At 38.5% G+C, this 27733-nt stretch overlaps 1 protein-coding gene across 2 annotated transcripts; it reads right to left on the reverse strand.

Moving 5' to 3' along the window:
- Nucleotides 1-289: 289 nt before the first annotated feature.
- LOC124146254 (SCL-interrupting locus protein homolog) lies at nucleotides 290-26809 on the reverse strand. 2 transcript variants are annotated; one of them, XM_046516454.2, is made up of 17 exons: nucleotides 26746-26809; nucleotides 20061-20191; nucleotides 19412-19516; nucleotides 17048-17160; nucleotides 16155-16258; nucleotides 15200-15262; nucleotides 14762-15009; nucleotides 14206-14289; nucleotides 13826-13912; nucleotides 13311-13458; nucleotides 12515-12624; nucleotides 12072-12165; nucleotides 6808-8519; nucleotides 6260-6341; nucleotides 4159-4227; nucleotides 3338-3525; nucleotides 290-2234 (listed from the first exon to the last, which is right to left on the reverse strand). In XM_046516454.2, the coding sequence occupies exons 2-17, from the start codon at nucleotides 20177-20179 to the stop codon at nucleotides 1394-1396; spliced, it is 4167 nt and encodes a 1388-aa protein (XP_046372410.2). In that variant the 5' UTR covers nucleotides 20180-20191; nucleotides 26746-26809; the 3' UTR covers nucleotides 290-1393. The 2 variants fall into 2 exon arrangements, with proteins under 2 accessions (XP_046372410.2, XP_046372409.2); XM_046516453.2 differs by lacking the exon at nucleotides 26746-26809 and adding an exon at nucleotides 25945-26706.
- Between the last annotated feature and the right edge of the window lie 924 nt (nucleotides 26810-27733).

The following is a 27733-nucleotide window of genomic DNA, read 5'->3' on the forward strand; positions in this document are numbered from 1 at the left end:
TGTATGCTAAAATAGTGGTTACTATTTGGGGGATGTTAGTGACATATAGCAGTAGTAACTCTTATGTAAGAATACATTCACCTTCCCACAATGTGAACTTCCTGGCACCATTCAAGTTCAGTAATTCATTGAGCAGGCCTGACTTGATAAACAGTTAAAATTCTGACCTATGAAATTAAAGCTTTGGTGGTGTAGAACGCAGGTTAGGAATACTCCAGCACACAAAATCTTCACCCACAGAATTTCCACTAAAAATAATATCTCAGGAAAAGAGAAATAAAAGGCGAGGTAATATTAAAATAATTTATTAAATTAGGATGTTATGTACATAACAAAACTATAAAACATTTAAAAACAAATCTACATATATCTGGCCTGTGAGTCATGGAGGAAATCGCTGACATTCGTTGAACATGTGAGAACCATCTCAAAACTATGAACATACTTTATCAAAATTGTCAATGTGGCAGTTCAAAAACAAACATTCTTCAGTGAATTGTGACTTAAACATTCATATTTTCTGGACGTGCAACGATACAGAAAGTCCTGATACTTGATATCTGACGCGATGTAATACTTATTGTAATACTTATCTCAACACAACAATAATGAAGCCTTTCAAAACACCTTTCCCTTATTTAAGAGTATTACTTACGTTAAATGACAAACTCAGGGCCTTCCATAGAGTGGCAGCAGGCAGAGCTAGGACTGAAGTACTAAAGGCCTGCTTGTTAATATCATTTCAGATATCAGATGTAGTGTATCATGAGTAATCCTTGTTCCATTTGTATAATTTCATGAAAGAAGGGACTTCAACTGCCTTAACTACTGAACACACAAAGACACTCAAAGTACCAATGCACATAATATCTGAATAGAAAAATATCACAGTCAAGGAAAATATACAATTAAAACATCCTTTCTGTCACACATCTTCCATATTGATCACATGCACACACACCTCCGACAAGAGAGAATATCAATTTATGTCAAAAGTCTGAGGAACACTTGCATCCAACAAGCACACAAACTCCTAAACGTGATTTTCAACTGTGTTTGCATTTAGTCTACAAGCAGTTTTGGAAGCCCATATTTTATCTTTGGACAATGGCCTTGTCAGAAAATGCTTACAAATACATTTATCATTCGTTACTTTGACAAAGACTTCTAACCATATGCTGAAAGGAATGTTCTTCGTACAGTCTACCTAGTATTGAAGTGATTCTATTCATTTAGATAATATCCTAAGACAAAATATCTATGTAATCATAATATTGTGCCAATAAAAACATTAACTATAATAGATATCACAATTATATTTGAGTATGAGAAATATATTTTCTATTATTTCTAATCTAAATAATTTATTTATTGAACCTAAAATAAGCCATTACTATAACAGCTTTGGCATTTGCCTAAGTTTATCTATGTCTAGAATATTGTCTGTTGACTCTGTTGTATTAAACACTTGAAATTCACTAGTGTTCGTGCTAGGGTATCTATGCTGGTTCAGGGGCTCCTCATACCGCCTGCAATGATTGGGTAACCCTGGTGAGGAATCCTCTTCTCTGTGGACTATATGTTGAGGCGATACATGGCGCTTTATTGGAGATGTTGGATAATGCCTTCTTGGGTCTTGAGGTGACGGCGAGTATGCCACAAAGTCTTTCTTGATAGGACTCTTTGACCCATTACTGCTACTGGAATACCCAGAGTAGTTGTCAACTCTGTTCGTCCTTTCACATAATGGACTTCGTACATCTGTGCTGTGGTCCCTTGAGCGGCCTGCTAGGGAAGCTACATTGAGTTGACTGTCCCCTCTTAATCGATCTGGGGAAGCTGCTATACTGTAGTCTACCTTTAACTGAAGTGTTTCATAAGTTACAGTTTCATCTGTTAAAGCCGTACCATTAGTGGAGTTCAACAAGCCATATTTCTCTAAATACTTCCGTGTTCCCATGGTAACGTTGTTGGAGGACATACCATATTGTGACACATCTGGGGACATGGTGGTGTCTGACATGAGGACTCTTCGCAGCAGTGCATTCTGGGATACCTGTTTGGGAAGGTTGAGGGAGTTCTTTCTCAGTTTGCCCAGCTGTGTGAGTTGTTCATCATTCAGGTACTTGAGAGCCATGGCGTTGATCTCCATGGATGTGTCGGAGTCAGAGTCCAGCATCATGGACAGATAGTTGATGCGGGGGATGAAGGTTGTGTCGGCTCCATTTCTCAACCTGGAAACAAATAAGTGATTGGTCAGATTTGTGACTCATCAGTTTTACTCTAGATATTTTCAAGTTCTTCCAAAAACAGAAGCGGCCCCATCACCGCCATTTGCTCAGAGTTTCTAAAGTCAGATGAAATGCTTCCAGCATAAAAAACATTACTGTATATTCTTGATTACAGTGCGCACCCAAGTATAATGCGCACGCCCCTCTAGCAGATTCAGTATTTATGAAAATAAATATTCCTATATTATGCGCATAAAAAAATTACACCAGACCCCTTCAGCGAATTACGGTAAACGAACGGGTGATAAGAAACTTGGTCAGAACAAATTTGAAATTTGACATACAAAATCACCAGACATGTTGATCTACTGTTTAAATTGTACTTTTGTTCTGCTAGGCATTGTTTCACATCCAGGGCTTAAGATTATCGAATATTCTCGTAAACTAAGCCGGAAACATCAATCATATGTACACATGTTTTCTTGGATTCTACTGGTGATTCGGTTAAAACGTACCCAATGATATAACTTTAAAGGCTTGTAATGCAAGGATCGGGAAAATTGTACCTGAAACTATTTTTTTATCAGGAATAATATATTCTTATATTATGTTATTTTAGTTGCAGCTTTAATTAAATATCGTATTTCCGATGTTACGTGATCATGGTAATGTCTTTGCGTTGGGGAGAAAAAACATCAAAACTCATTATTGCGTGTATAATGTGCACCGCCTTCTACACAGCTGTGTTTTTTGGGGAAAAGTGTGCACTATACTCAAGAAAATACGGTACTTCCATGAGTGGAAATTTATCAGGACAATGTTTTCAGATGCAGCAACGACCAGTCTCAGGGTTGTACAAGTAAAGATGCAACAGTAACTGGCACTGAATGATACAACCACTCGTCACAATAAACATGACTTTAGGAGACATGCCAACAAGATGTACATGGTGCAGGCAGACCAAGAATCATAATCAGGTCTACCTGAACGTAATGCCATGACCAGCAGATTCTTGGAGCAAAGAGTTGACAAGTACCAGTACACCATGACTCATATCATACTAAAACAACAACCAAGCTCTGTAGTTGTATCTGATATTCACTTACTGTAAGTGAGACAGAAGTGCGTGTGCAGGTCCGCCAGACCCTGAGGCCTTGCTGCTGGGTGTGGCAGGGAGACTGGGCAGGATTGTGTCCCCTTGAGTGGAGTCAGGCAGCTTCATCTGCAGATCAGTTGTCTCACTGGTGTCCCCTGTCATATCACTGTGCTTACCCAACAACTGTCGGATATTGCCCTGGAGGAAAGAGGGAGGGAGGAATAGTTAGTCAGTGCCTTAGAAATCTCTTCATTAATCCTAACAGGTACAAAAAGATAAAGACATATGCATCATGCTAAACACTGTTATATTAATAAATCCAAGCACAATAATGCAAAATACGATGATCATCAGTATCAGCAGACAGGAGTAAGAAATTCACATGATATGAAGCAACAATAACTTCTCCAACTAAGTCATCGGATTTTCTACAAAGGATCTAATATAGATATAGACATAATGAGCTGAAAGGGAACACGGAAATCATCTGATCATATCATTAATTTTAGGAATAATAATGTTTATTACCATTGCTTAGGGATTTCATTCACTTGTGGTATTTCACTTAATAATATCCAGATTTAACTTAACGCACTATTTAATATACACTTTGTATGCATCTATATGCAGGAGGATCTCATTTGCAAAATGTTTATTGATCACAAATGTGTTTCTGCTCCCATCACTATAAACAGATTTTGTATAATAAACTATTTGTTTGTCAACCAATTTTAGAAACACAAGTGAGCACATCTGAACCTGTTTTATAAAGTACAAAGTGGTAAATAGTTGGTGTTGCTTCAATTCATCTTCACATCTCAATGATCTTACCAGCAAGTGTTCATAGTAAGCTTCATCCAGAACCTCACTCTCTCCTTCCTCCCCCTGCGAAGACGATTCCTGTAGAATTAAAGTGCATATGTACAACTTTATGATATCTAGGACAACAAGTTTAATGTCCGCAATTGTTCGTCTTCTTTACTATTTGGAGTCCTCGTCTTCCGCCTCTAGTAAAACACTCTGCAACAATTCTATTTCTGCTTTAAGACCCAAACTGACTTCTTGGGGGTACTCTTTCCCACAACCTTAAGGCTCCAAAAACTAAAAGACTTGGTTGTCAGGCAATGACTTTTGAAAATATAGTGGGGGCAGGTGGCCCCCTTTTTTTTGTGGTTCAACCTAGTATGTAACCAAATAAACAGTTGTGTACAATCAACCTGGGAAATGGCCTCCCTACATAAATATATTCCTTGATCTGTTGCAATCTCATTAAAATCAGATCTTAGTTCTCGTTATCGCTGAACAAAGATCTGAGGACATCCCATTACGGGTCACGTCAGAACGATCTTTCATCCAACCAATCAGAGCGTCGCTTACCAGATCATGAAAGTGACAGACGGAATGTGTTTTCTAATCATGCAACCTTGAAATATTTAACAGAGGGTAATCCGAACGACCGTAAAGCTCGAGAAAGCTGCCTTCTGATTGGCTAATGTCGATTTCTTGTCATTCATCTCATTGATCGGTCAAAGTTTGCGAAAGGTCGTTCTGACGTGACCCGTAATGGGATGTCCTCAGATCTTTGTTTAGTGGTAGCGAAAACTAAGATCTGATTTTAATGAGATTGTGATCTGTTGATGAGTAAAATACTAATAGATTTGTCTCTTATTCCAATCTGAAGCATCTAGTGGTGGTCAGGAAGACCAAGCTTTGTTGCTACATGTATTGCAAAGCACAGAACTCAACTTCATTGAATCTTCAAGTTATCGAATGTATGATATCAAGAGAACACAAAAAATCTGCCCTGTTTACCAGCTTTGTGTGCTTAATAGCTGATGCATATATGTTTTCATGGTCACCTGTGCCTAATTTTCAAAACAAAATCCAGTGAATTAGTATTAATTTTCTTGACACAATTTTACTATCTCACTATAAAACAATTATTAGAAAACTTGTGATCATGGAAAAGTCTTACAATACCACAATATACATACATTGCTCTTAATATCAAACAGATTTAAAATAACAAAAATAATAGGGTACACTAGAATACAGTATTCGACTACCGTTCGACTACCGTTCGACTACCAATGTGTGCATAATACACGCATACAATGAGCTGCAATTTTATTTCAAAACGTCTCCATGAGCACATAACACCAGAAGTAGCATGTCAATAAATCTGTACTGAAATACACAAGTTACTCCTGTTACTACCTGTCTATAAACATGTTCATTGTTTATTGTTTGTAATCCAATATATTATGTTTATCCAAGATTTCATTCAATTTTGCTTACATTAATTTTGGTGAAATCATGTATGAACTGATCGGCAAATCACTTCAACTCACCACGAACTCACCTTGAAATATACATTTGTCATTAGAGATACAAAGTCTTCGGTCTTCCTATCACTGTGTTGAAATTTCTTTTCATGATATTTGCCATGATATTAAGTATTCCTAAACTAAATCACCCATAGATCAATGAGAAAATGCGTGGACAGCTGATTGCCTTTCAAGCTTATTTTACAAGACAAATACACACATAATCTTAATCTCTGCATATGAAACATTGTCTGGCATACTGTACACAAACACCATTGAATTTGTAAATCATCATGCCATGTGATATTTTATCGTAAATTTCATGTTTAAAAGTACAAAATTTGTAAACGCCAAAACAAGCACACAAGCTTCTACGGTCGCCATGACCATCACACACAGTGCGCATATAAAAGGAAGTAACTGCATGCTATATTGGATCATGTTGTTTTTACTAATGCAGCATTTCACTGCCCAGGTGAAAATGGAACTAAAATGATACATACAGCAGACTTTATGATGATGCGGCAGTGCCTGAGACCAAGACATTTTTTAGCCTAAGAATACTTTCTGTCATCATAGTTAAATAAGACTGTTTGAAGGCTTACCTTGCTGTGGCCACACATGCTGGCACTGATGGGGCTTGTCTGATAGCTGCCGTCAAGAGACCCAGAGTCTTTTGGCGAACGACTGGAAATGTCAACAAATATTAAAGCACAAGGCAAACAAACATTCACATCTGCCAAACATGAAACTGACCAACACCTACACACATACAAGAATACATAAAACACTTACTGCAGCAGACACTATTATAACACCAGCATGAACCACAGGTGAGTAAGTAGCAGTATTCTGTTGTAACAAGACATGTCAGCTAAAATGGGAGGTAAGCCCAAAGTGATGCAGGTCTTGAATATTTAGTACCTTCCTGAATCCTGGGGAAAGGTGCTGACAAACCAAGGGTCATAATCCCGACAAATCTAAATTGGAACCCACAATAACAGGATCCAGACATGCCTACTGGACAAAGTAGCCACCTGTTCCCAACCTCAGATTAGAAAGAGCTAATTTGAGTAGCATACTGTTACATAGCCCTGCTGCTTAGGTCTGCCTGCACTGTTTTTTGCATGATTGTGTTGTTAGTGTTACCCACCTGGTAGGTGAAGACTGGTAGCTAGGCATGTCCAGGATGAGCTCGGACTGGACACTATCGACTGTCTGATTGTGTAGACCGATGTTGTCCACCACAGCTGTCAGGTCGCCCTGTGTGATGTCATGCTGGTCATTGTCATCTCGCTGTGTGCTGTTGAGGGGTAGGGCTCCCTTGTGCCGGATCTCCACGGGGGTTTGTGTGGAGCTGCTGGGCTGGGATTCTGGTCCTTGTTGATGGTGGACCATTGTTGAAGACTGTGGTGATTTGGTCTTTACTGGACTGGTCTGCAGAGACACTGATTGGACACCATGGCGAAGTGTGGTTTCTCCAGGGCTGGGGAAGAACAGTGTTGTGTTGACAGCTGTTTCACATGTCTCTCTTGTACTCGGTGACACCCCAATCCCAGATTCCGTTTGAACTGTGTGTGGTGTTGGCGTAGTCTCAACAGGCGACTGTTGTTTCAAGAGCTGCTGCATCTGAGTTTGTAGTTGCTGAAGTTGAGCATTCTGGGCCAGGATCAACTGATAGATCTCAGGGGGCACCTGTTCCCAGTTTATAGTGTCTATCCCAGAAGGGAGATTAGAGTTGGTCTTGTCTGGTGTGTTGGGGCTGCCTGTTTTAGGAGATGGGTTGGACCTGTCTGGTGTGACACTAAGACCACTGTCATCACTAGATTTACCACTACAAGTGCTTTCTGTGTGAACTCGACTAGATGAATAGGAAGTGTGGAGCTGAGGTACAAAACCAAGCAGATTCTGCTGGGGAGGATACCCTGTCGCTTGCTGGGGGTGGTGAGGTATAAGCCCTCCTTGGTGAGGGTTAGGAGTAAAAGCACTATTGAGTTGTGTGTATTGAGTGGGTACACTGGAAGCCGAGGTAGGTGCTGAGAGTGGAGCAGATGGAGGCTGTGTTGGCTGGGGGTGATACCCCTGGGGTACAGGCACGCTCTGGTGGGGTAGGTGAGGCCCTGAAGGTGGAATGCTGGTTTGCTGGGCTGTAGGGTGGGGCTTGTGAGAGGGCTGCTGTACATGTGGGAGGGGAAGAGCACTATTTAACTGATGAGGAGGTATAACAGAATGCTGTGGAGCATTTCCATTCAAATGTCTTGTTTGATTGTGTGGATAACAGTTCTGGTTAATGTTTAAATCCTGGACACTTTGGTTAACATATGCATTCTGAACATGTTGAGTCATTCTAGGATCAACAAAACCCTGTTTGGTACATTGCCTATACTGCTCAGCTTGATTGTAACCCTGAACGTTATTTTCACATCCACTTGGCACAGAATTCTGCTGGTGTCCATTTTGCATGTAGGGACCCTGATAGTATTGTCCATGCATTACACCACCCATATTAACACTGTGACCTCCATTCATCATTCTGTGACCCTGAGAAGGTGGAATAGAGTTTGGCTGAGACTCTTCATCCACCCTGGTAAATGCAACATGTTTGTGTGGTCGGGGTATCCCACTGTGTGACATCTCTGGAAGGCTCCTGGGAGTGGAGGGATCAGCATCAACACCATTTCTTGGTGTCACAGGAGGACTGAACGTCATATGCCTGACCAAATCTTGTGGCACTTGTGAGTGCTTGTTAGGCCCCTGACCATGAGATTTACCAGCCTCTGATCGAACAGTGGATGGCATATTTTGTGATGGAGAATCAGGAAAATACAAAGAAACCTCGGGTACCATTGGCTGTGCTGAAAACATCTGAAAATGTAAATATTGTTACCATTAATTTTGAAAATCATCTCTTTTATATAACATCTATTACTTTATCATGTTTATATTAAGGTCCAGCTGAAGAAAGAGCCCAGGCCTCATCGTACAGCGCCCACGGAAGTGAGGACGTCACGTATCTTCACATTGCTGCTTGAATCATAACATCTGAAGACATCCTGGGGAGGCAGATCTGCTAAGGGTGGGCCCTTAGACGTAGTAATGCAGGATAAATATACAAATGTGAAAAATATATTTAGATTATACTAATTTTTTTCTAACTTATCCTGCATTACTCTGTACGGTGGTGGGCATACTTTCAGATGTGGTCCTGAGAACGTCTAGGCAGCTGTCCAGCACATCACTTGTGAAGATCGGCAGCCACTTGTCCAATCCTGTCCGTGGAAAGAACAATAGTTTAAGGAGGTCCAGGTAAAATGCAGCAATAGAAAACAGCTTGCCCTAGAGTCTGAAAACTGACTTACCGGGCCAGTGCTGGCTCTGGACAGATGGAGGTGTTATTGGCATATAGGATTGGTGACCTGCCCGAGGACCCAAGGACCAAAACTGTGTACACTTTTGACGTCTTCCAAGGCCATGTCCCTCAGTTCAGATCTCCAAAAGCATCCTTCCATGATGGCTCTGATGTATCAATTACAGTGGAGAGCCACCATAGAGGCGACTGGCCGATCTCATGAGGATTGTTGACTCTAGGAGGATAAAGGCCAGCGGCCTCATACGGCTGAAGGATGATGGCACGTAACCACAGGGATACGATATTGTGGCTAACTTCAGTCATTGATGTCAAGAAGACCTGAATGAACAGCCGTTTCCGGGCACCACGTAGAGTCTTGGAGCAATGGATAAAAACACATAGTTCTTCATCTTCAAAGCCCACAATTGAGGAGAGTGGTCGTATGGTGAAGGACCTGTCAGGTTGTCCTGGGAGTTAATTTTTGGCAACGAAGTCCAGGCACAGTCCGAGGTGAACTGCTCCCTGCGCTGTCCTAAAAGCGGACACGGGTAATGTCAAGCGCGTGTAGCTCGCTGACCCTTCCAACTGTAGCCAACACTAAGAGGAAGATCCTTTTCTTGGTGAGGTTAAAGAAGGAAGTTGCATGGAGAGGCTTGAAACGCAGAAACCAAAGTACCATGTTCAGATCCCATGCGGGTGGATGAAACTTGGCCTTCTGATGGGGTCTTTTCCTTGCAGAAGGTTTCAAAATAGCGCCTCATCATAAAGGCTCCAGGTTATTGTCTGGTCCTCTAGGGCACACCTCAACCCTGTAGTGAGGCATCTACGAACAGGCGTGACGTTAGTAACAGTTCTGTTAAGGAAACATTCAACCATCCACCACCTGAGATGTGGCATGCGTCTTATGTACAGTGCTAGGAACTGTGTCCTCTGATCATCAGGTCCTGGGCTGATGTAAGCAGCCCCAAAAGCACCTGCCACTGACGAAGTGTGAGGGATTGCTGAAGGCCAGGTATCAGATGGCACAGTACCTTGAAGCATCTGTCTTGTGGAACCATTAGGAGGTCCAAGTCTGTCTGAAACTGGCCTCCTATAAATTTCTATGATCAGGTGAGTTTCAACTTCATCTCGTTGACCATCCATCCCAGCTGATGGAGCAGGCACCTGGTAAAATCCTGGTGAAGGAGCAGGGTCACCGATCAGGATGGCTCAGTAGACAATCGTCTATAAAGAATTGGAATCGAATGTTCCTCAGGTGGAGGTAGGAGGCCACTGGCTTGGTGATGCAAGTAAATAGCCACAGGGCCGCTGAAATGCCAATTGTGACAACTGCGTATTGGTAGTGGACACCTTTGAATTGGAACCTGAGGAATCAGCACTCGTTGGGATGGATAGATACATGCAGGTACACATCCTGCAAATCAAGAGTGATCAGGTAATCGTTGGCCTTGATTCTAGTCCTGAGCAGTCTTAGAGTTGTCATTTGGAAGTATGGAGGACGTTCTAGGTATAGCTTGTTGAATATGGCTAGATTGTGTATCATTCACATCTTGTCCGAGCGAGTCCTTCTAAAGAGTAAAAACAAAGATCGACGGCTGGGACATAACAAAAGGGGTCTCTGGAGTCTCCTCTACAACAGATTCATGTGAGTCCAACATCATCCTTTTGTGCCATTGGGGCTGCTGTGTAAGGCTCTTTCTGGATGCCTGGATATACTTGGTAAAGCAGGTAAAGCAGGTAAAGCAGGTAAAGCAGGAGATCAAAAGTGACACTTCTGTCCCATCAAACAGATACTAGTACAATCAAGACACCGTGGATGATGGTCCTCAAGTGACTTTTTTCCACGACAATGGACGCAACAAGGCAAACATAAATCTGCAATCAAAGCAGAAGTTGCAACGACCAAATGAACTCAAATATAAGGGATAATAATCCAATGTTTGAACCCAATTTCTGGGGTTAAAGGATTACAGTGATGCTGTTTAACATGTAAACACAAGTTAGAAGCAAAGGAGAGGCTTTAGGTAAGCAATACCAAGCCATAAATAAGAACAGAAAACGCGTGCCTCCATGTACGATACCACACAAAATGGCGGACTGGAACAACAAACCACATAAGAATTACGATGACAAGTCACCCTCACATTGAAAATATTAATGCTCTGGCAAAAATACATGGCAGAACATGAAAACACCAACTGGATGATCGGAGATATTCACATATACTGTAAATCGTGAAATTAATGCGTCCCCAAAAGAATGCGACCACTGGACCCTAGCCAAAAATGTGACTCAATATGAATGCGACACCCCCTCCTCTCAAGCATCAGTGGATTTCTATCTTAAGATGTCCTCAGTCAGGTTTAGAATCCTCACCTTAATCCAATCACACACCAAATAACACACTTATTAGTGCTATGTAAAGTACTTCCGCAAAAACAATACATGCGCGCTGGCTCATGTCGGCCTTTGACGTAGTCGCAAAGAACAAAGGGTGGCGTCTGCCTGGACTTGCAGGTGTGATCAGTGATGACATAAGTGAGTAGAACTCTTGTCTTGACCCCAGCAGTGACAATTCACAGGACGTAATTAGTGTTTGAATGACATTGTTTATATACTTGTGCTGCTCAATAAACAGTGGTGTGGAATACATCAGCGTATGTCTAATTTGGTATTTTTGCTATCCAATATGTTATTGTTGATATAAATGCGATGTTTAAAAATGTGAGCAAAGACCACTCGCATTTTTCACATTTAATTCACGGTCGCGTTAATTTCAAGATTTACAGTATTTCATAAATAATGTAAAAAACAGGTAACACAAATTTGCTGGACAAATTTATTGAACAGTCAGTCTGGTGACAACCAGTAATATGAAGATAGTGATGTCATCACTTCCGTGGTCATGTCGTGCGAACGGGTCTGCATTGCAACTGGTTCGAACAACTATTTCTTCAGCTGGACCTCACACAACTTCATTCATGGGGTCTTTGGACTGACCACCTACAACCAAACCAAACTCGAAGACCCTAGAACATCGCTTAGTTTCTAACACTGTCTAGGCTTACCCTGGCCTGATGTGGAGCTGGCATTGATCTGGGCACAATATCTTCTGAACCTGTACCACGCTCTTCTTTCTGGGTCTGGGGACACACTTCACTCCTGCTTCAACATAAACACTCATCTATACTAGTTTTCACAACATGACAAATATAATGATAAGAATGTAAATCTTAACATCAAGGTGGACAAGCTTAGGACTATTAAGAACTACATCAACATGATCAAGGCTGAAAACATAAAACGTTTCATCTTTAAACAAAACTTGGAAACAGTGACACAGTCAAACCCTTTATTTTTGTAAAAACATTAGTAGATACCTAGTCATGATTGTTTTCTTAGTTTTCTCACTCTGACTTGACTGATATGAACACAAACCAATAACCAAGGATTGTTCCATATTTTCAACACAGGGATCTAGGTATTATGTATAAGAGCAACTCCGACTCACATTGGCTGTTTACAGTGGGTGAGGGCGGCATCGAACAATTCCCGCTTCTTCCCCTGCTGGACACTGGTCAGCTCACACTCCAGAAGGCCATTCTGTAGACTCACGGAACTCTACAAGGCAACACACTGACCATCAGTCTCTTGTCCCCAGTGTATCCAGTCTAATCTCTATCATACCATGATTACTTGAATCAATTTGCAGGCTAAAGTCAGCTCAATTTTTTATTCTTCGCAGGGACAAAATTTACCAATGTGAGGAATCAAACCCAATCTTGTGCATGTTCAGCTGGACTAACAGTCTGACCAATGGGATGAGGTAGGTCCCTTACTGGTTTGATGTTCTCTATCAGAAAGTGATCATGAAAGAGTGAGTGAGTATGGTTTTACGCCGCTTTTAGCAATATTCCAGCAATATCACGGCAGGGGACACCAGAAATGGGCTTCACACATTCTACCCATGTCGGGAATCGAACCCTGGGTCTTCGGCGTGACGAGCGAACCACTCTTACCACTAGGCTACCCGACCGCCCCTGATCATGAAAGAAGATAAACTGCAAATCACTGTTATCAATACAGCTATGATTCATGATTGTTTGTTGTTGTTTAATGCCACAGTGTGGACATTCCAGTGATCTATGTTGTGATAAACGGTCGACTATCAGGGTACGATGACAGGCAATCAACCAAGTCACCGAGTCTGACAACCCAATCCACTTAGTCACCAGCATAGGTTGTTAGGTACCTAGTCTAACCTGGGGTTGCCACAGGGTATATAATTCTCGAAAGAAATGTCTTACTGTGTTGAGGTTTGTTGCTTCATATCCACCATACAGGTCAAAGCTGATCTTGTTGTTTCCAGTGGTAGTGTTGCACTCATAGAACTCGGGCCGAGAATGGAGTGGGCTGTAAAGCACCACTAAGAACCCTTCCGGCGGACTACACACCCTACAAGGCAGATAAAATCAATATCAGCCCAAAACTACACAGGTAGGCATTAAATGCTTTGCCTACACCATAAATATAACTTAAAAATATGAAAATGTTCTCATTTATATTAGCTAGTAGAATTGCCAGGTTATATTCCAGAACATGTAGCCATAAATGCTGTTAACACTTATAAAATTCAAAATTCATACGAGTAAATAACCATTTGCAGAATCAGATGCATGAAAATGTCCCCCCCCCCCTCAAAAATGAAGGAACAGCAACTACCTTCTTCATATTGTATTTGTAATCCACATTTATCTGATAATGACAACACATTGTTGGGTGTTTTATCTCCAGTCAGACATTAATAAGCAATGTGACCTACCTGTCTTGCAGGACCTTGTTATGGAGGTAGCGAACACAGCTAGCCCACACAAATGGGTGGTGAATCATCGCAACACCGGACACCCAGCTGAAAATTTAACAACAGAACATACTTTACAGATCAGTAGGAATTTTCCTTACAAACCTAAACCAATTACCATAATGAATTATTAGTCCACACAATTGAAATAGTATTGGTCAGTAATTATCAGGCCCTTTTAATTTTTTACAATGTATGCAAGAACACACATTCTTTTAGTGTTAGTGTTTGGAGTTATCCATTTCAGATTTTCGAAGATGAGAGAGTAGGACAGTTCAATGGATGCCAGTCTTTGCTGTGAAGAGCACAGTAGATGAAAACAAACTAAGAATTTGACTTACATGCCAACAACTGGAAGATTAAGCACTTTGGGATCCGATTCGAGGACCAGTAACAGTTTCCGAGTGTGGTCCATTGTAAGGTAGCTGGCACAATCAAACATAAAGCATCAATAGCAGGCCAACAACAGTCACTGATTGTACAGCCACAAATACATAGAGGTTTACCAATATCATGAACTAGATATTGTTTCCAGCACAAGATATTACCCTCATCAGTAAGACATTAATACAATTTGTATCTGGTCATCTATGTTGTACTGTCAATCTATGCTAGTTGTACTAAGAGACTAAATGGATCAGGTTGTCAGGCTTGGTCGACTGCCTGCCATCACCTGCTTGATGCAAGTTGCCAACATACAGCTGGAATATTGCTGAGTACAGCATTTAACAACAAACCAAACAAATCTCATATCTCTTCTAGAAAGGTTTTTGTTGAACATAAATCTAGATTATTGCCATACAATTCTTACACCGACATCTCACAATATGTACCTTGTCAAAAGTACATTAGAACAAGAAAGATCAAGTTGATGAAGGAAAAGTACATCCAACTTACCCACTCTTGGGAGTTCCCTGCACATGGCTGATACTCCTTGGACCTGAAAGGTTCTTAGACAGGGCTGTAGGTACAATGGGCACTGGTGCTATGGGAGATGCCTTGATGACTGTGTTTAATGTGACAACATCAAAGTCAAGGTGAGCGATGGACTGGTCCCCTCGACTGTAGAAGTTACACCAGCCCTTGGTGAGTAGGAAGTTACACACATCCACAGTCTCCTTGCTCTCACAGCGTTGTTTTAGTAACTGAAACAAACAAGAATGATAGATTAAATACTGAGTCTTTCCAAATAAACAATATGAAGATGTGATTTTGTATGAGATGAGGTTTTATAGGACTTGCATTCTTTCACTGCAATAACATGAGAACATAAATGAGACTCTCTTCAAAGGAAATAAGTTGTCCAGATTGGAAATGCTGTCTCCATGTACCTACCTTGAGTGCATTAGTATAGTCTTCCACTGAGCTGCCACCTCTAGAACCGCCATTAACACTCATCTGCCACAACAAAGGGGAGAATTAGCATTAATGAAATCCACAATAAGACAATTTTACACACACAAAAATAAGAACATATAAGATATGAAATATGACAATACAAGTGCAGGAGTCGATTTAACTGCTGGCCCATTGGCCCATGTCCAGGTAATATTACAAAGGGCTTGCTGAAATGTAAAGTACATGGCCCGTCTGGCTAGTCAAAATTTCACCGCTTCTCCATGTTGTGTCGTGAATCATGCAATTTTGATGAGAAAATATTTAGGGGCGATGAGTTCTTGTTAACTCAAAGAAAGATATATGTCGATCATCTCGGTGAAATGACAACCGGCCACCATTTTGTAACGTTGCATACAACATCTTTATTTGATCATAAATCCCCATGAAATGAGGCAACCGGAAGCCATGATTTAATGTAGTGCAGGAAAAGGCGTATCAGTGGTGCAGAGTTCTAAAATTTTCAGAGCCCCACTAGGTGGCAACTTGACCACAGGTTGGGCCACTTCACGGCCCCCACCATTTAGTTTTAGGCCAGTTAGTTTGGAGAAGGGCCAGTAACTTTTAATAGGAGCAAGCCCTGCTGGCTACATACAATTTTGTTGTTAAATCTACTGCTGAAGCTGACATAGAACTAACCTACACATTTTTAAAAATATAATTGGCAGATCAAGAATATACTGAACGGAATTAGCTGTAAATATTTGCATGTACTGAACAGGTGTGACTTGGGCACAGTAAATCATATTCCTGGTCGGTTATTGTAGTAACATCTACATATAAAGGACATTACTCTGTAACAATGATTCATTAATCCTGCAATGTGTTAATCCGGATGATATCACTAAACAGCACTGTATGGATTAAAAAGATGTCGCCATATTCCATAGCTTACCAGTATGGGGATCATCACATCACCAGGTGCCAGGTTCTTCAGGGTGGAAGCACTACTAGGTCGATTGTCTAATCGGTCGATACTGAACATCATACCATCTCCATCTACAAATTTTTTTTTACAGATTTAACCTATTGGTACAATTCATTATTGGAGACTCTCAAAGAGTAGAACACTTTCAAAATGCAAAGAAAATATGTAACATTAAAAAATTCTTTATGGAAATCCAAGACAATAAAAACATATTCAATTTTCAGGATACATGTATATCCTTTTTAAAATATCAAAACACTCAAAGTAAAATTAATTGTAGCTGTTCTATAAACTTGGACTGGCTTTCTATACAATGCTACAATGTAGGGGTGTCACGATAAATCGAAATATTGATATACTGCTATTGGTAAGCACTTAAAGTCAATAAATCAATTGTTAAATCAGTTTCCGATCAATAGGTTCGATTTCATTTAGGAATATCAATAGTTTCGATTGTATTTACCATAGTTTTACAGTTTCAATAAAATACATGCAATGCTGTTCAAATTTGTCCTTCTTTTGATCATGAGTACATGTAGTAGTAATTTACACATGGTAATGTGGAAGTTTCTTTTTCTTAAATAATTAGGGTAAAGAAAAAACAAATCAGAATTATCTCAAACTTTACTTTTTATTTGTTGTTATGGTTATCACATTCTAAGGAAACTTAAGTTCCAAGGTTTATTCCAAGTCTAAAATCCATCTAAGATGATACACTGAAAACTATCGATATTTATTGCAATAGTTGCTTGCAATATCAATAGTTTCTTGCAATAGTTTCTTGCAATATCAATAGTTATCGCAATAGTGATTTCCAGACCAATAGTCAGCCCTCTTTCAATGCTTAGAGTTAGACCTACCATCATCTACATTGAGGCTTCCAATCAGGACACAGTCCCGAGACTGACCACAGCTGATACACTGGCGGTGAGCAATTCGCAACACTTTTTCTGATAGACATATCCGGGGTTTCCTACAAATACAGAATGTATGTTATATATACATTTCCACAGTACATGTAAGAAACAAACTATTAAACTTCAATTTCCTCATTCTGAAGCAGGATGTGTCTCCTTGCTTCAACTTAGTCTCTCAAACTTACTATTTAATGAAAAGGTTGCTATGTTAACTAAAGTACAAAAGAGCTCCAGATAAGCTTTTGGTGTTGTGGGTATTTTACCCATGCATTTTAAAATCATTGGGTATCAGTAATTCTATTTGGGTATTCAAATTTCTGTTACCCACTAGTTTTTACACATGGGGGTATTTAAGTTGAATATTTAAAAACACTATTCATCTAGTCCCTGCAAACTGATGTCGTGTGGGTTCGAGAGCTTTATAGGACTCAAAAATACCACGATACTTCCACAAGAAAGTGGGATGGCAAATGATCATGATGTAACTGTCATCGTGGAGTTTGGCAAGGTTGACGGAATGCCCGTTTATAATTTCAAAATAAGTTGCTGATTAGCTAATCGAATATGCAGGGTTACTTCACAATATTTTGATGATACGCACAAGTTTTATTTTTGTAGCGTATCTGTAATGTTCGTTGCGTATTTGATACACTTGGATTTTATTTTGCTGCGTATTTCTGCATTTCTGATGCGTATTTTACGCAGATACTCAGCTTATCTGGAGCTCTGTACATGCATGCAAAATCAAAGTTCTATCCAGAGAAACACTACAATAGCATTACACCAAATACTGGACTTTATATTCAAAATGAAAGACTGCACCACATGCTCCATATTCAATTCTGTGTCACCTATTTTACTGTTGGTGGCTCTAGATGCAACATTAATGTGATAGTTGCCTTCTATTACATAAGAATATTTTACATGCCACATGGTGTCTTTCACACTAAAAGTTATTCATCCATCACATATACTCTAAAACAGTAGGGGATCATGAAATATAAATGTCTTTATCAGCTGTCAGAAGGAATATCAGCTTTGAAAAATGACTGCCACAAAGGTTTCAGAACCAAAACCCAATGCCCTAAAAACACTGAGACTGGACCTTGCAATTCCTCCATGCATGTGAGTAGGAGACATTCTTGATATTGGCACTGCAGTGAAAGGCCATTATATCGCTCTGAGCAATAAACATTGTTGATTTTCATTTTCCACAGTAACACATAAGCTCTCTATTCTTTAATGCAGTATTTGTGATCAGGGTCTGTAATGATATAGTGTGGGATCACTATGACTGCCAGAATGCCACTGCATATTGTCCTTGGAAGTGTCAGTGGACAAGTACTACTGAAACAACATACTGGTGCCAATAGTTGTGTCGTTTATCATTAACGAATATTTGACCTATCGTGGCAGTAAGTCATGAACATACTGGCGCCAATAGTTGTGTCGTTTATCATAAACGAATATTTGACCTATCGTGGCAGTAAGTCATGAACATACTGGTGCCAATAGTTGTGCCGTTTATCATAAACGAATATTTGACCTATCGTGGCAGTAAGTCATGAACATACTGGCGCCAATAGTTGTGTCGTTTATCATAAACGAATATTTGACCTATCGTGGCAGTAAGTCATAAACATACTGGTGCCAATAGTTGTGCCGTTTATCATTAACGAATATTTGACCAATCGTGGCAGTAAGTCATAAACATACTGGTGCCAATAGTTGTGCCGTTTATCATAAACGAATATTTGACCTATCGTGGCAGTAAGTCATAAACATACTGGTGCCAATAGTTGTGCCGTTTATCATAACGAATATTTGACCTATCGTGGTGGTAAGTCATAAACATACTGGTGCCAATAGTTGTGCCGTTTATCATAAACAAATATTTGACTAATCGTGGCAGCAAGTCATAAACATACTGGTGCCAATAGTTGTGCCGTTTATCATAACGAATATTTGACCTATCGTGGTGGTAAGTCATAAACATACTGGTGCCAATAGTTGTGCCGTTTATCATAAACAAATATTTGACTAATCGTGGCAGCAAGTCATAAACAGTTCTTGGTTGTTTGCACTCTTACAATACACCGCCAACATGTTCTGTTGATTGTCACGTTACACCTAGACCTTCCTTTTTCTTATCAATACCATCACTCGACACCTCTCTGTATTTCTGTAATCATCTGTTATTTCCGACTATTTTCTACTACCTTTTTGGGAGACTATATGTCAAATGCATATACTAGTATATGTATCACTGTACGTGAATCTCCCCAAATGTGAAAAAACACAACATACCTGTACTGGGCAAAGTGAAGGTACACCGGTGGCCCAGTGACTGTGTGATCCCAAAGGATCACCTTCGTCTTTGGAAATTGTAACATTTGTAAATCTTCACATAATCTGCAATAATAACACTGGTTCAATCAGAACATATACTTCAAAATTCACAACAAATCAGGAATTTGATAACACATTAACTGAACATGTTTATGCATACTTTGACATCAATGAAAAAGTGCATTCAATAAATATGTCATACCCTAAATTAGTATTCAACAAAATATGACCAAAATTTGTCCGTGGTCCAAAGGACCAGCATAAAAAAAAATCAACTTGTCCTGTTGGATCTGTACTGGACACAATGGTGCTTAGACTTGATCTATTGTTGATTTCAAAAGTTGTACAAACGTAAATTACTTTCTTCATCCCCAAAAACCACCATTTATTTAATGTTACTGGTCCTTAAAAAAATGAACTAGACTTGGACAAGCGGACCAGTGTTAATCTCAAGCACTGATTTAAACCATTCTAATTTCACTTATCTCCTTCCACATAAATGTTCCCCATAATTCTATATAACAGTGTTCTTGAGCTTGATGTTCATAAACCAGATATGAAGTCAATAAAGAGTGACAGGGACAACAATTGGGGCACTGCTACTTACTCTTGACTACCATCCATACATTGCTGTCTCTGAGCCCGGGGCTCCACTTGAGGGTAAGGGAAGCCATATTGTGCCCGGATGTGTTCGGGCATGTTCTTCAAGCGGACAGGGACAGCCATTGACAGAAAAGGCTGAAACAGATCACAACAATTGTCAGCACTTAAATGCCAGTTAGCACCACACCTTTCCCTAATGGTCTGATGGAAGGGAAAGTGTGATACACAGAGGCTTGTATCCAGGACCAGATAACACATTGCACTTACTTCAGGTGAAAATGTAATATTTGTAACACTGTTGTGAGCATGGTTATTTAGGACATGTAAAGGCATAATTAGAAGTAACAGTTTTAGTCTACTAGTCCTTATAATGATAACATATAGCAAAACCCTTAAAAAGGATAATTTATACTAGTCCTCAAGATACCTTAACTATTAGGCAGTTTGGCAAGGACAATAGGACTGGTGCCAATTTCTAACGCTGTTAAAAGTGTATAAATGTATAAGTTTATATTAACATAATGGTCCTGAAGAACTGCTTCATAAGTCATTGATAAATCATAGACTTCTATGTTTGGTTCCTTAAAAACAGTGGAAAAGTTGAAAATGCTTATTTTGTTATACAAATGATCGAATTATCCTGAATGATATCAATGTTTTAGATCTTAAATATAATCCTGCACAAATAGGATTTCTTCAGAAATCACAAAATATCTTTATTACATATATACATGATATAGATTGTGTAGATATATGCTACAAGATTACTGTTAAAGGTGAAACCATTAGCAGTTACTGGTGAAAAACAGCAAAGATTTGCCCATATATGAGAATTGGATGACACTGGGGCTGGTTGTGGAATGTTGAAATCTTTGAAATGCTTCACAGACACATATCATCTAAGAATGAATGGAGTCAATTATACAAGAAATTTACCTGTCATGAAAATCGACTTTCATAGAATTGGAAAATCATGATCTTTATGATTTCATGATGAGGTCCTTGGAAGGAACCAGGCACCAACCAATCATTAATTGTTTAACAAGAACAACACTGACAGACATTAGCTAATCTTCACAGATCAGAGGAAGATATTTACTTATCTATGACTTTGGACTAATGTCAGAACATGACATTTATTTGAAACACAACTTTCTGCTCAAAATATTCACTGGCACTTATTTTGCAAAGACATGGACTTAAGCAAACTTTTCATTAGATTTAAGTGTTGTTATTTTAGGGACTATTATTGACAGACCTTACTAAACAAAACAGAATTTCACATGACTTTAGCTTTGGACTACTGGTTAAAGTCACAGACTGCGAAGGTAATAATTTCCCATTTCTTATACTCAAGCTCAAAGCCTTATACACAGCGAAGGGTACAAAAGGTGGCTACCATGCCACACATTCATACTGCCACCTCCCATGTGGCCAGTAGCCTAACACAGCATATCTCAAACCATACTGACTGCTGGGCACCCTTTGATTCAATAGTCATTTATTCAACTACAAATAGTTCTTTCAGCGGGATAAAAGACGTTTGCACAATTATGTCCATGAATGCTGGCTCACTTAATGTGTCCACATGCTAGTCATTTGACTGCATGAAATACAAATCAGCATGTTGGAACAAGCACATACTAAATTCATAAAAGATAATTTGCCTTAAAATGATAGAACTACTTAACAACACAATCAAGCAGCATACAAAGCTTAAATAACTACAATTGAATTCTTATGGGTCGAGTGAATTATTACCCCTGAAATGACAGGTCAGGTTCAGAAATGACCAGGTGATCTTTTCATTTTTGTCTGGGGTTAAGGACTGGACCCATTAAACTGGGCATAACTTCGTAAAATCATAAATTATCAATGAAGTAAACTGACAAACAGCAGTACCAAGTATAAATAACATGATAAAATACATATTCACATTTGCAACTGCTTTTAAGTATACCTTTTTGTCATTCAGATTCCCCATCTTTTTCAGTAGATTTTATGTACTTCTTTAGTATGGGCTGTGACTGTCAGAAGCCATGGATATATCTAGGATTTACAAGTACGTGCTGATGCCATTGGTGGGAGCAAGGTGCTATTTTTTCCAAAATTTGGGGAAAAAGTACTCCAATGTTCCTTTGTTTTATCCTTACACTAATATTGTCTTTTTATCATTGTCTTTCTTGCTCCAGGTCTCAGAAGAAGAAAAAATAAGTGAAAAAAATTAAAAATATTATTGAGGAATTTCCAAATTACAATTTGGATTCTTTTAAAACTGACATCTGCTTCTGAGGTTTCTAAATTACCAAACAACCTGAGCGTACTAAAACCAAATACCTGGTACATTTTTCTTGACTTATGCATTGTACTAGTGGCTAAAGATGCAAACTGCTTTCACAGAATATCATTTTTTCTATCTAAAAACACCTAATATTTTTCAGTCTGAAAGGAGGTACCATTATCCTTTTTTTTTATATAAAATAAAACTTACCACATATTTACCTTTCAACCCAAAATACTTGAGTGCTAGCAAGGGTTTTCACAGAAAAAAAGACTGCACAAAAGTGCAATCATAATCAGATTGCCTTTGAAAGAACAGAATTAACAGACCACGCAACAAGTCTTGATAGTGAATTAAAGCAGGCCATGAAAAACACAGTAGGCTAGTTAATATGTTTGTTGAAAAAGGTACATATCAAGGGCTTTACGTAGGAGTACTAATCTTGTCTGAAAAGACAGAGAAAATCTGTGTAGGTTCAATAGGTCTCTGATTGTACTAAATCTGATTACAGGATTATGTTCCACTGCTATTGTAAATGTTCTATTCATAAGCAGATAAAGCCTGGTGCTAGCAACTTAGCTAGATGTATACTACTCTATAGGCCTCTCAACTAATCACATCAAGCTTCCAGCACAGGATGATAGCCCACATATTTTGGCATGTTTAGATCATGTTGACTAACTGCATTCCAGAAAGTTTAGTATATTTTTTGTGCCATTGTATAATTGTAACCAAAGGTATAGGCAAACATGAAGATTTGTTTATGACATAACATGATAAAGGCCTGTCCTATCATATGATAAACTTTTCACATTTCTATTTACAAGATTTTAGATGTTCAGCACATTAGAAACATGTCTCAGGAATGTCATTTCTACTCTATTCATACAGGGTCATGATGCAGAAACATAAGAAAATGTTATCTTAAATTACAACTTGTAATAATTTACCAGGAATAAATTATCACAATTTGAAATACTGTTAATCATGATGAAAGACAAAGCATTGAAACAGCATCTAAAAAAATTAGACATTGTTATCAAAAAGTCATTCCATGTCTTCTTGTTTAACAGTCTTCTAAATGCCAATTTAAAGACATGAAATACCAGTACTATATTGTTGATGAATAGAAAATGAAGCATGACAGTGCTCCAGATAGATGCCATATCAGTGTATTATACGGATGAAAAAGTCAAATAACGACGGATTGCAAATTACAACCATATCAAACATGATCAAATACGGGGCAAACAACATGATACGCTCTCATGATTACGTGTTACCATATCTTGTCTATTTATTCTCAAAAACGTTCTTCAAAACATTGTTAATCTTATGTTCACTGTTATCAGGCATTACCTTCAACTTAAACAGGAATACATCATTTTGTGTCGGCAGCATAAGGATTTCCTCCCATTCATGCATTTTTCCTCCCATTCATGCATTTTTCCTCCCGATCATGCATTGTCATTGGCTAATAATAACGCACACTAGAATTCTCTCGTCTCGGTTATGTTTACATTAGTTTGGCACCAGAATGTGAATGTACAACTATTAGTCTTTGAATGATGATGGTGCAGTATCATACCAGCATTTGTCAATTCTACAAACGAGCAGTATGGTTCTTATTGGCATGAAAATAACTGCCTGGTACTCAGTTCTGATAATGACCAGTACTGTAGGTATGGTTGAAACATTATCTGGAGCACTGTATGAACATAATCATATCTGTATATCTTTGTCCCATCTTTCCATGCATAAACAGGTCAAACATGTATGCTACTGAATACTTGGAATTATTCCATCCCGCAAGTTTTGTTTTTAACTAAAGTCTTTTGCATAATCCAATGTTTTCATACACTTCTTCAATCACTGGACATTCTATCACATGTTGAAGGCAACAGTACTGATGATCAAACAGTTGTCTTGAGTTTCGGACAATACTGACCTTGCTCAACTGTTGACTGTACATTACAGTGCATCTTGCTCATCTTTTAACAGAACAAGTATAAAGAAAACATCTTTGATAACTACTTTTCACCTAGCATGCATAGTCAACAATCTTTATCAAGATACATGAAGATACATGCTTTTAAAGCAAAGCAGACCATAAACTGTTGTGATATGTTTACAAATACTGATAAATAGAAAGGTTTGTTTTTCATTGCCTGGATAGGTCAAGCATGATGTGGTGTGTGACATAACTTTCTTGACAATAATAAAGAACAGATGTGATTGGCAAGATGTATTTTGCAGCTTCTTATTTGTAATGAGACTTTTATTTGTCATGATAGATATATCAATGGAAGATCAGCAAATTTAATCTTTAATATCAAGTTTCAAAGTGTTTCCTTATGGGATTGTAATATGCAGGTGCAAAGTGTTTCATGATATAATATCCTGCTAAATGTTAGCAATTTAAACTTGCATGCTAGCCTTTGGCTAGTCAAAATTGCAGAGGGATCTACTGAGTTTGGAGATGATTTTGTTCAGATATTCCATGAAGCTAGTTGTGATATTTACCAATTTTTAGAAAACACACATACCACCTTCAGTAAACAAAAAAATATATTAAGCTAGTACATTTTCCAACAAGTAGTTCTGATCATGCTTATGACAAGTGCAGTTTTCAATTTCAATGTCAACATCAAGTTCAACAATACTTATATTAGTATTTAATTTACAGGTTTGTGTATTTCTACTAGTTTTGATTGTTTACAAAATAGAACTGCAACATCTTTTGTTGAATCATTGACTTTACTGTACATAACACAGGATGAAAGACCTATGTTAAAATGAATCTGCATTTGTAATATTTTTATTGTTTAATTTGAAAAACTATTAACATGATTAATGAATTTGTCCCTGTTCCACAAAGTCAACAGTATGATTCTCATATGTCCATTTTAAACGAGTATCGGGCTGGCATGGAATAGGATCCATATATTTCACAACAGCAATGACATTGTGGTTAGACGATAATTATTCAATTTACTACTACAATCAATGATGACAAGTAACAACTAAAAAACAGACGTTTCATATTGAACTTCAAATGTTGCATACTGGTGAAGCCAGCTGAGCCTTCAAAATTCACACTTGTCTGAGCCCAAGACTACTACATTGTGCCAAGGACAATTGGAAATCCAGTGATCGTAGTCCATAATGACAATTAATATTTGGGGTGTTTCAATCTTCACCAATCCTCCATACTTTAAACTTAATACAAATTGGTTTACCTGGACTTGATACAATATCTGAAGAATTGTGGAATAGTTTTTGCCCTAGTTCTCTGACCTCGTCTTTCAAAACATTTATTTGTGAAACATCATCAAATATAACAGTATATATTTGAATTTGGTAATTAATCTAATGTTCTTATGCATTTTAGCAAGAGTAAAACAATCTTCAATAGATATAGGACAATATGAATTCCCTTTCAGTTGTGTTGGGAAAAGCAAATCACTCGAAGGTCTGAGGCAGCGAGTGTGATAATGTGAACTGACGAACATAACAGAAATACTTAAATTCAGTTCCTCAAATCGATAAACCCCTTTGGTACGGTAGCCCCTTGGTAAGGATTCATATTAAGTCCTTGTCAACTTACCTTTCATAGTATTTGTAATGTAATCCAAAGCCACCGATGGACTCCTAGCTTGTAATTACGCATCCATGATCCTCCCTAGTGGAATGATGCACACCAAACACACTTAATTGGTGTAACATGATCATTGATGACTGTTGATGAGCAACTTTGACATATATGAGACTTGAACATGAACTATTCACCCAGAGCCATTCAGTATATCCAAATGTATTATGCGCAATACTAGTATTTCAGACTTACTTCAAAGAGCATTTTGTCAGTTGATTGAGTGTTGTACAAGAAAACAAACGTGATTGAATAACCAAAAAATGTCAACAATAGACATAAAACAATATCAAGTTCCTCACATGCCGATGTCAATCTCACGCCGGCCAATACCACTCATGGAAACAGAACACGCCCCTACATGTTTTGACAGCGTCCCGCGAATGACTTTACAACTAACATGTGATTACTTGATCTTGACATATGTAGGGTCATTCAACTGGTGTAATTTCACATGAATTCTTAGACCATTAAATCAAACATCATTCAATATCGGAGTTTAAATTACGACAGATGCAGAACACTAACGATTGCAGTCGCTGGACCTTTTGAAGTTCCCACGCGTTGACAGGTTTCTGTACGTTTGCAGTCCGTACAGACGATTATTTTATGCCAGTGATTAATCGGAGCAGCCACCAAAACGTATTTCAAAGTAACATGATTCTTTATCACATCCTTAACTGCACACATTTCATGATAAGGAACAGTTAATGCATAAGTGTTCTATATGATTAACAACGCATTGCCTGCACTCACCTGTAAACATCAACATTGGCGCTTAGCAGTCAAACCATTTCCTCACTGCGCATGTCGGCCACTTGCCTCGTTGTAGATTTCAAATCAAAACTTAGGATTTACAAACGAAAAGAACATGGGGATTTATGTTTTTAACCACATCAATAATATTAAGTATATCCTGAGTTGCATTACCAACAACAAAAATATTGTTATAATTTATGAAAGTGTCACAACTGGTTTCTAACGATAATTGTTTAAAACATTATCAGCGTTGCACATTCAGTTTGTATGTAATTACAACTCCGTGGTGTGTATTATTGCCAGCGCTAATCCGATCACTAACAATGCTGAATTAGCAATTACACTTACGGCACTCCCAATAAGATATACATGTATTTTGTGGATTAACGCAAAAGACGCCTTGAATGTTCATTGAGCTTAACAGATAAACAGAGAAGCATATTGTTTGTTTTTCAAATTGGACCGACCTGATTGTTTGAAAACAATAGTATGAACGTAAAATATGTTCTTTTGGATACGTCGTTCGAATGTAAATAAAAGAGTTTCTATCAATATTAAAGTTTTTGAAGGGCATTTAGAAGTGATACACATAAGGAAGAGAATTTATGGATGTCAACTTCTTTATTATGAGGAACACAACGTTTCGGAGTATATGCTTATCGACGAAGAAGTAATGTACCTCATAATAAACAAGTTGACATCCATAAATTCTCTTCCTTAATATTAAAGTGATTAAATATATGGGCATATATTATACCCGTACACTATTACTCGACAACTGTGCAGGATAAACAGGTATACTGCACAAGAGAACACTCAATGAAACGTATTATCTAAACCGAGTCATCCCTTTAACTGCAGGCATTAAGCAGAAGAATATGATATCTAAGAAAACGTACAACTTTATGGATAACAAGTCCTGGTTTATTGCATATATAGCGACGTTTCGATTCTTACACCGTTATCAACTAGAGTGACAACAGCC

Source organism: Haliotis rufescens, unplaced genomic scaffold, assembly GCF_023055435.1.
Source record: "Haliotis rufescens isolate VD_foot unplaced genomic scaffold, xgHalRufe1.0.p SCAF_2, whole genome shotgun sequence".
NCBI lineage: Eukaryota > Metazoa > Mollusca > Gastropoda > Lepetellida > Haliotidae > Haliotis > Haliotis rufescens.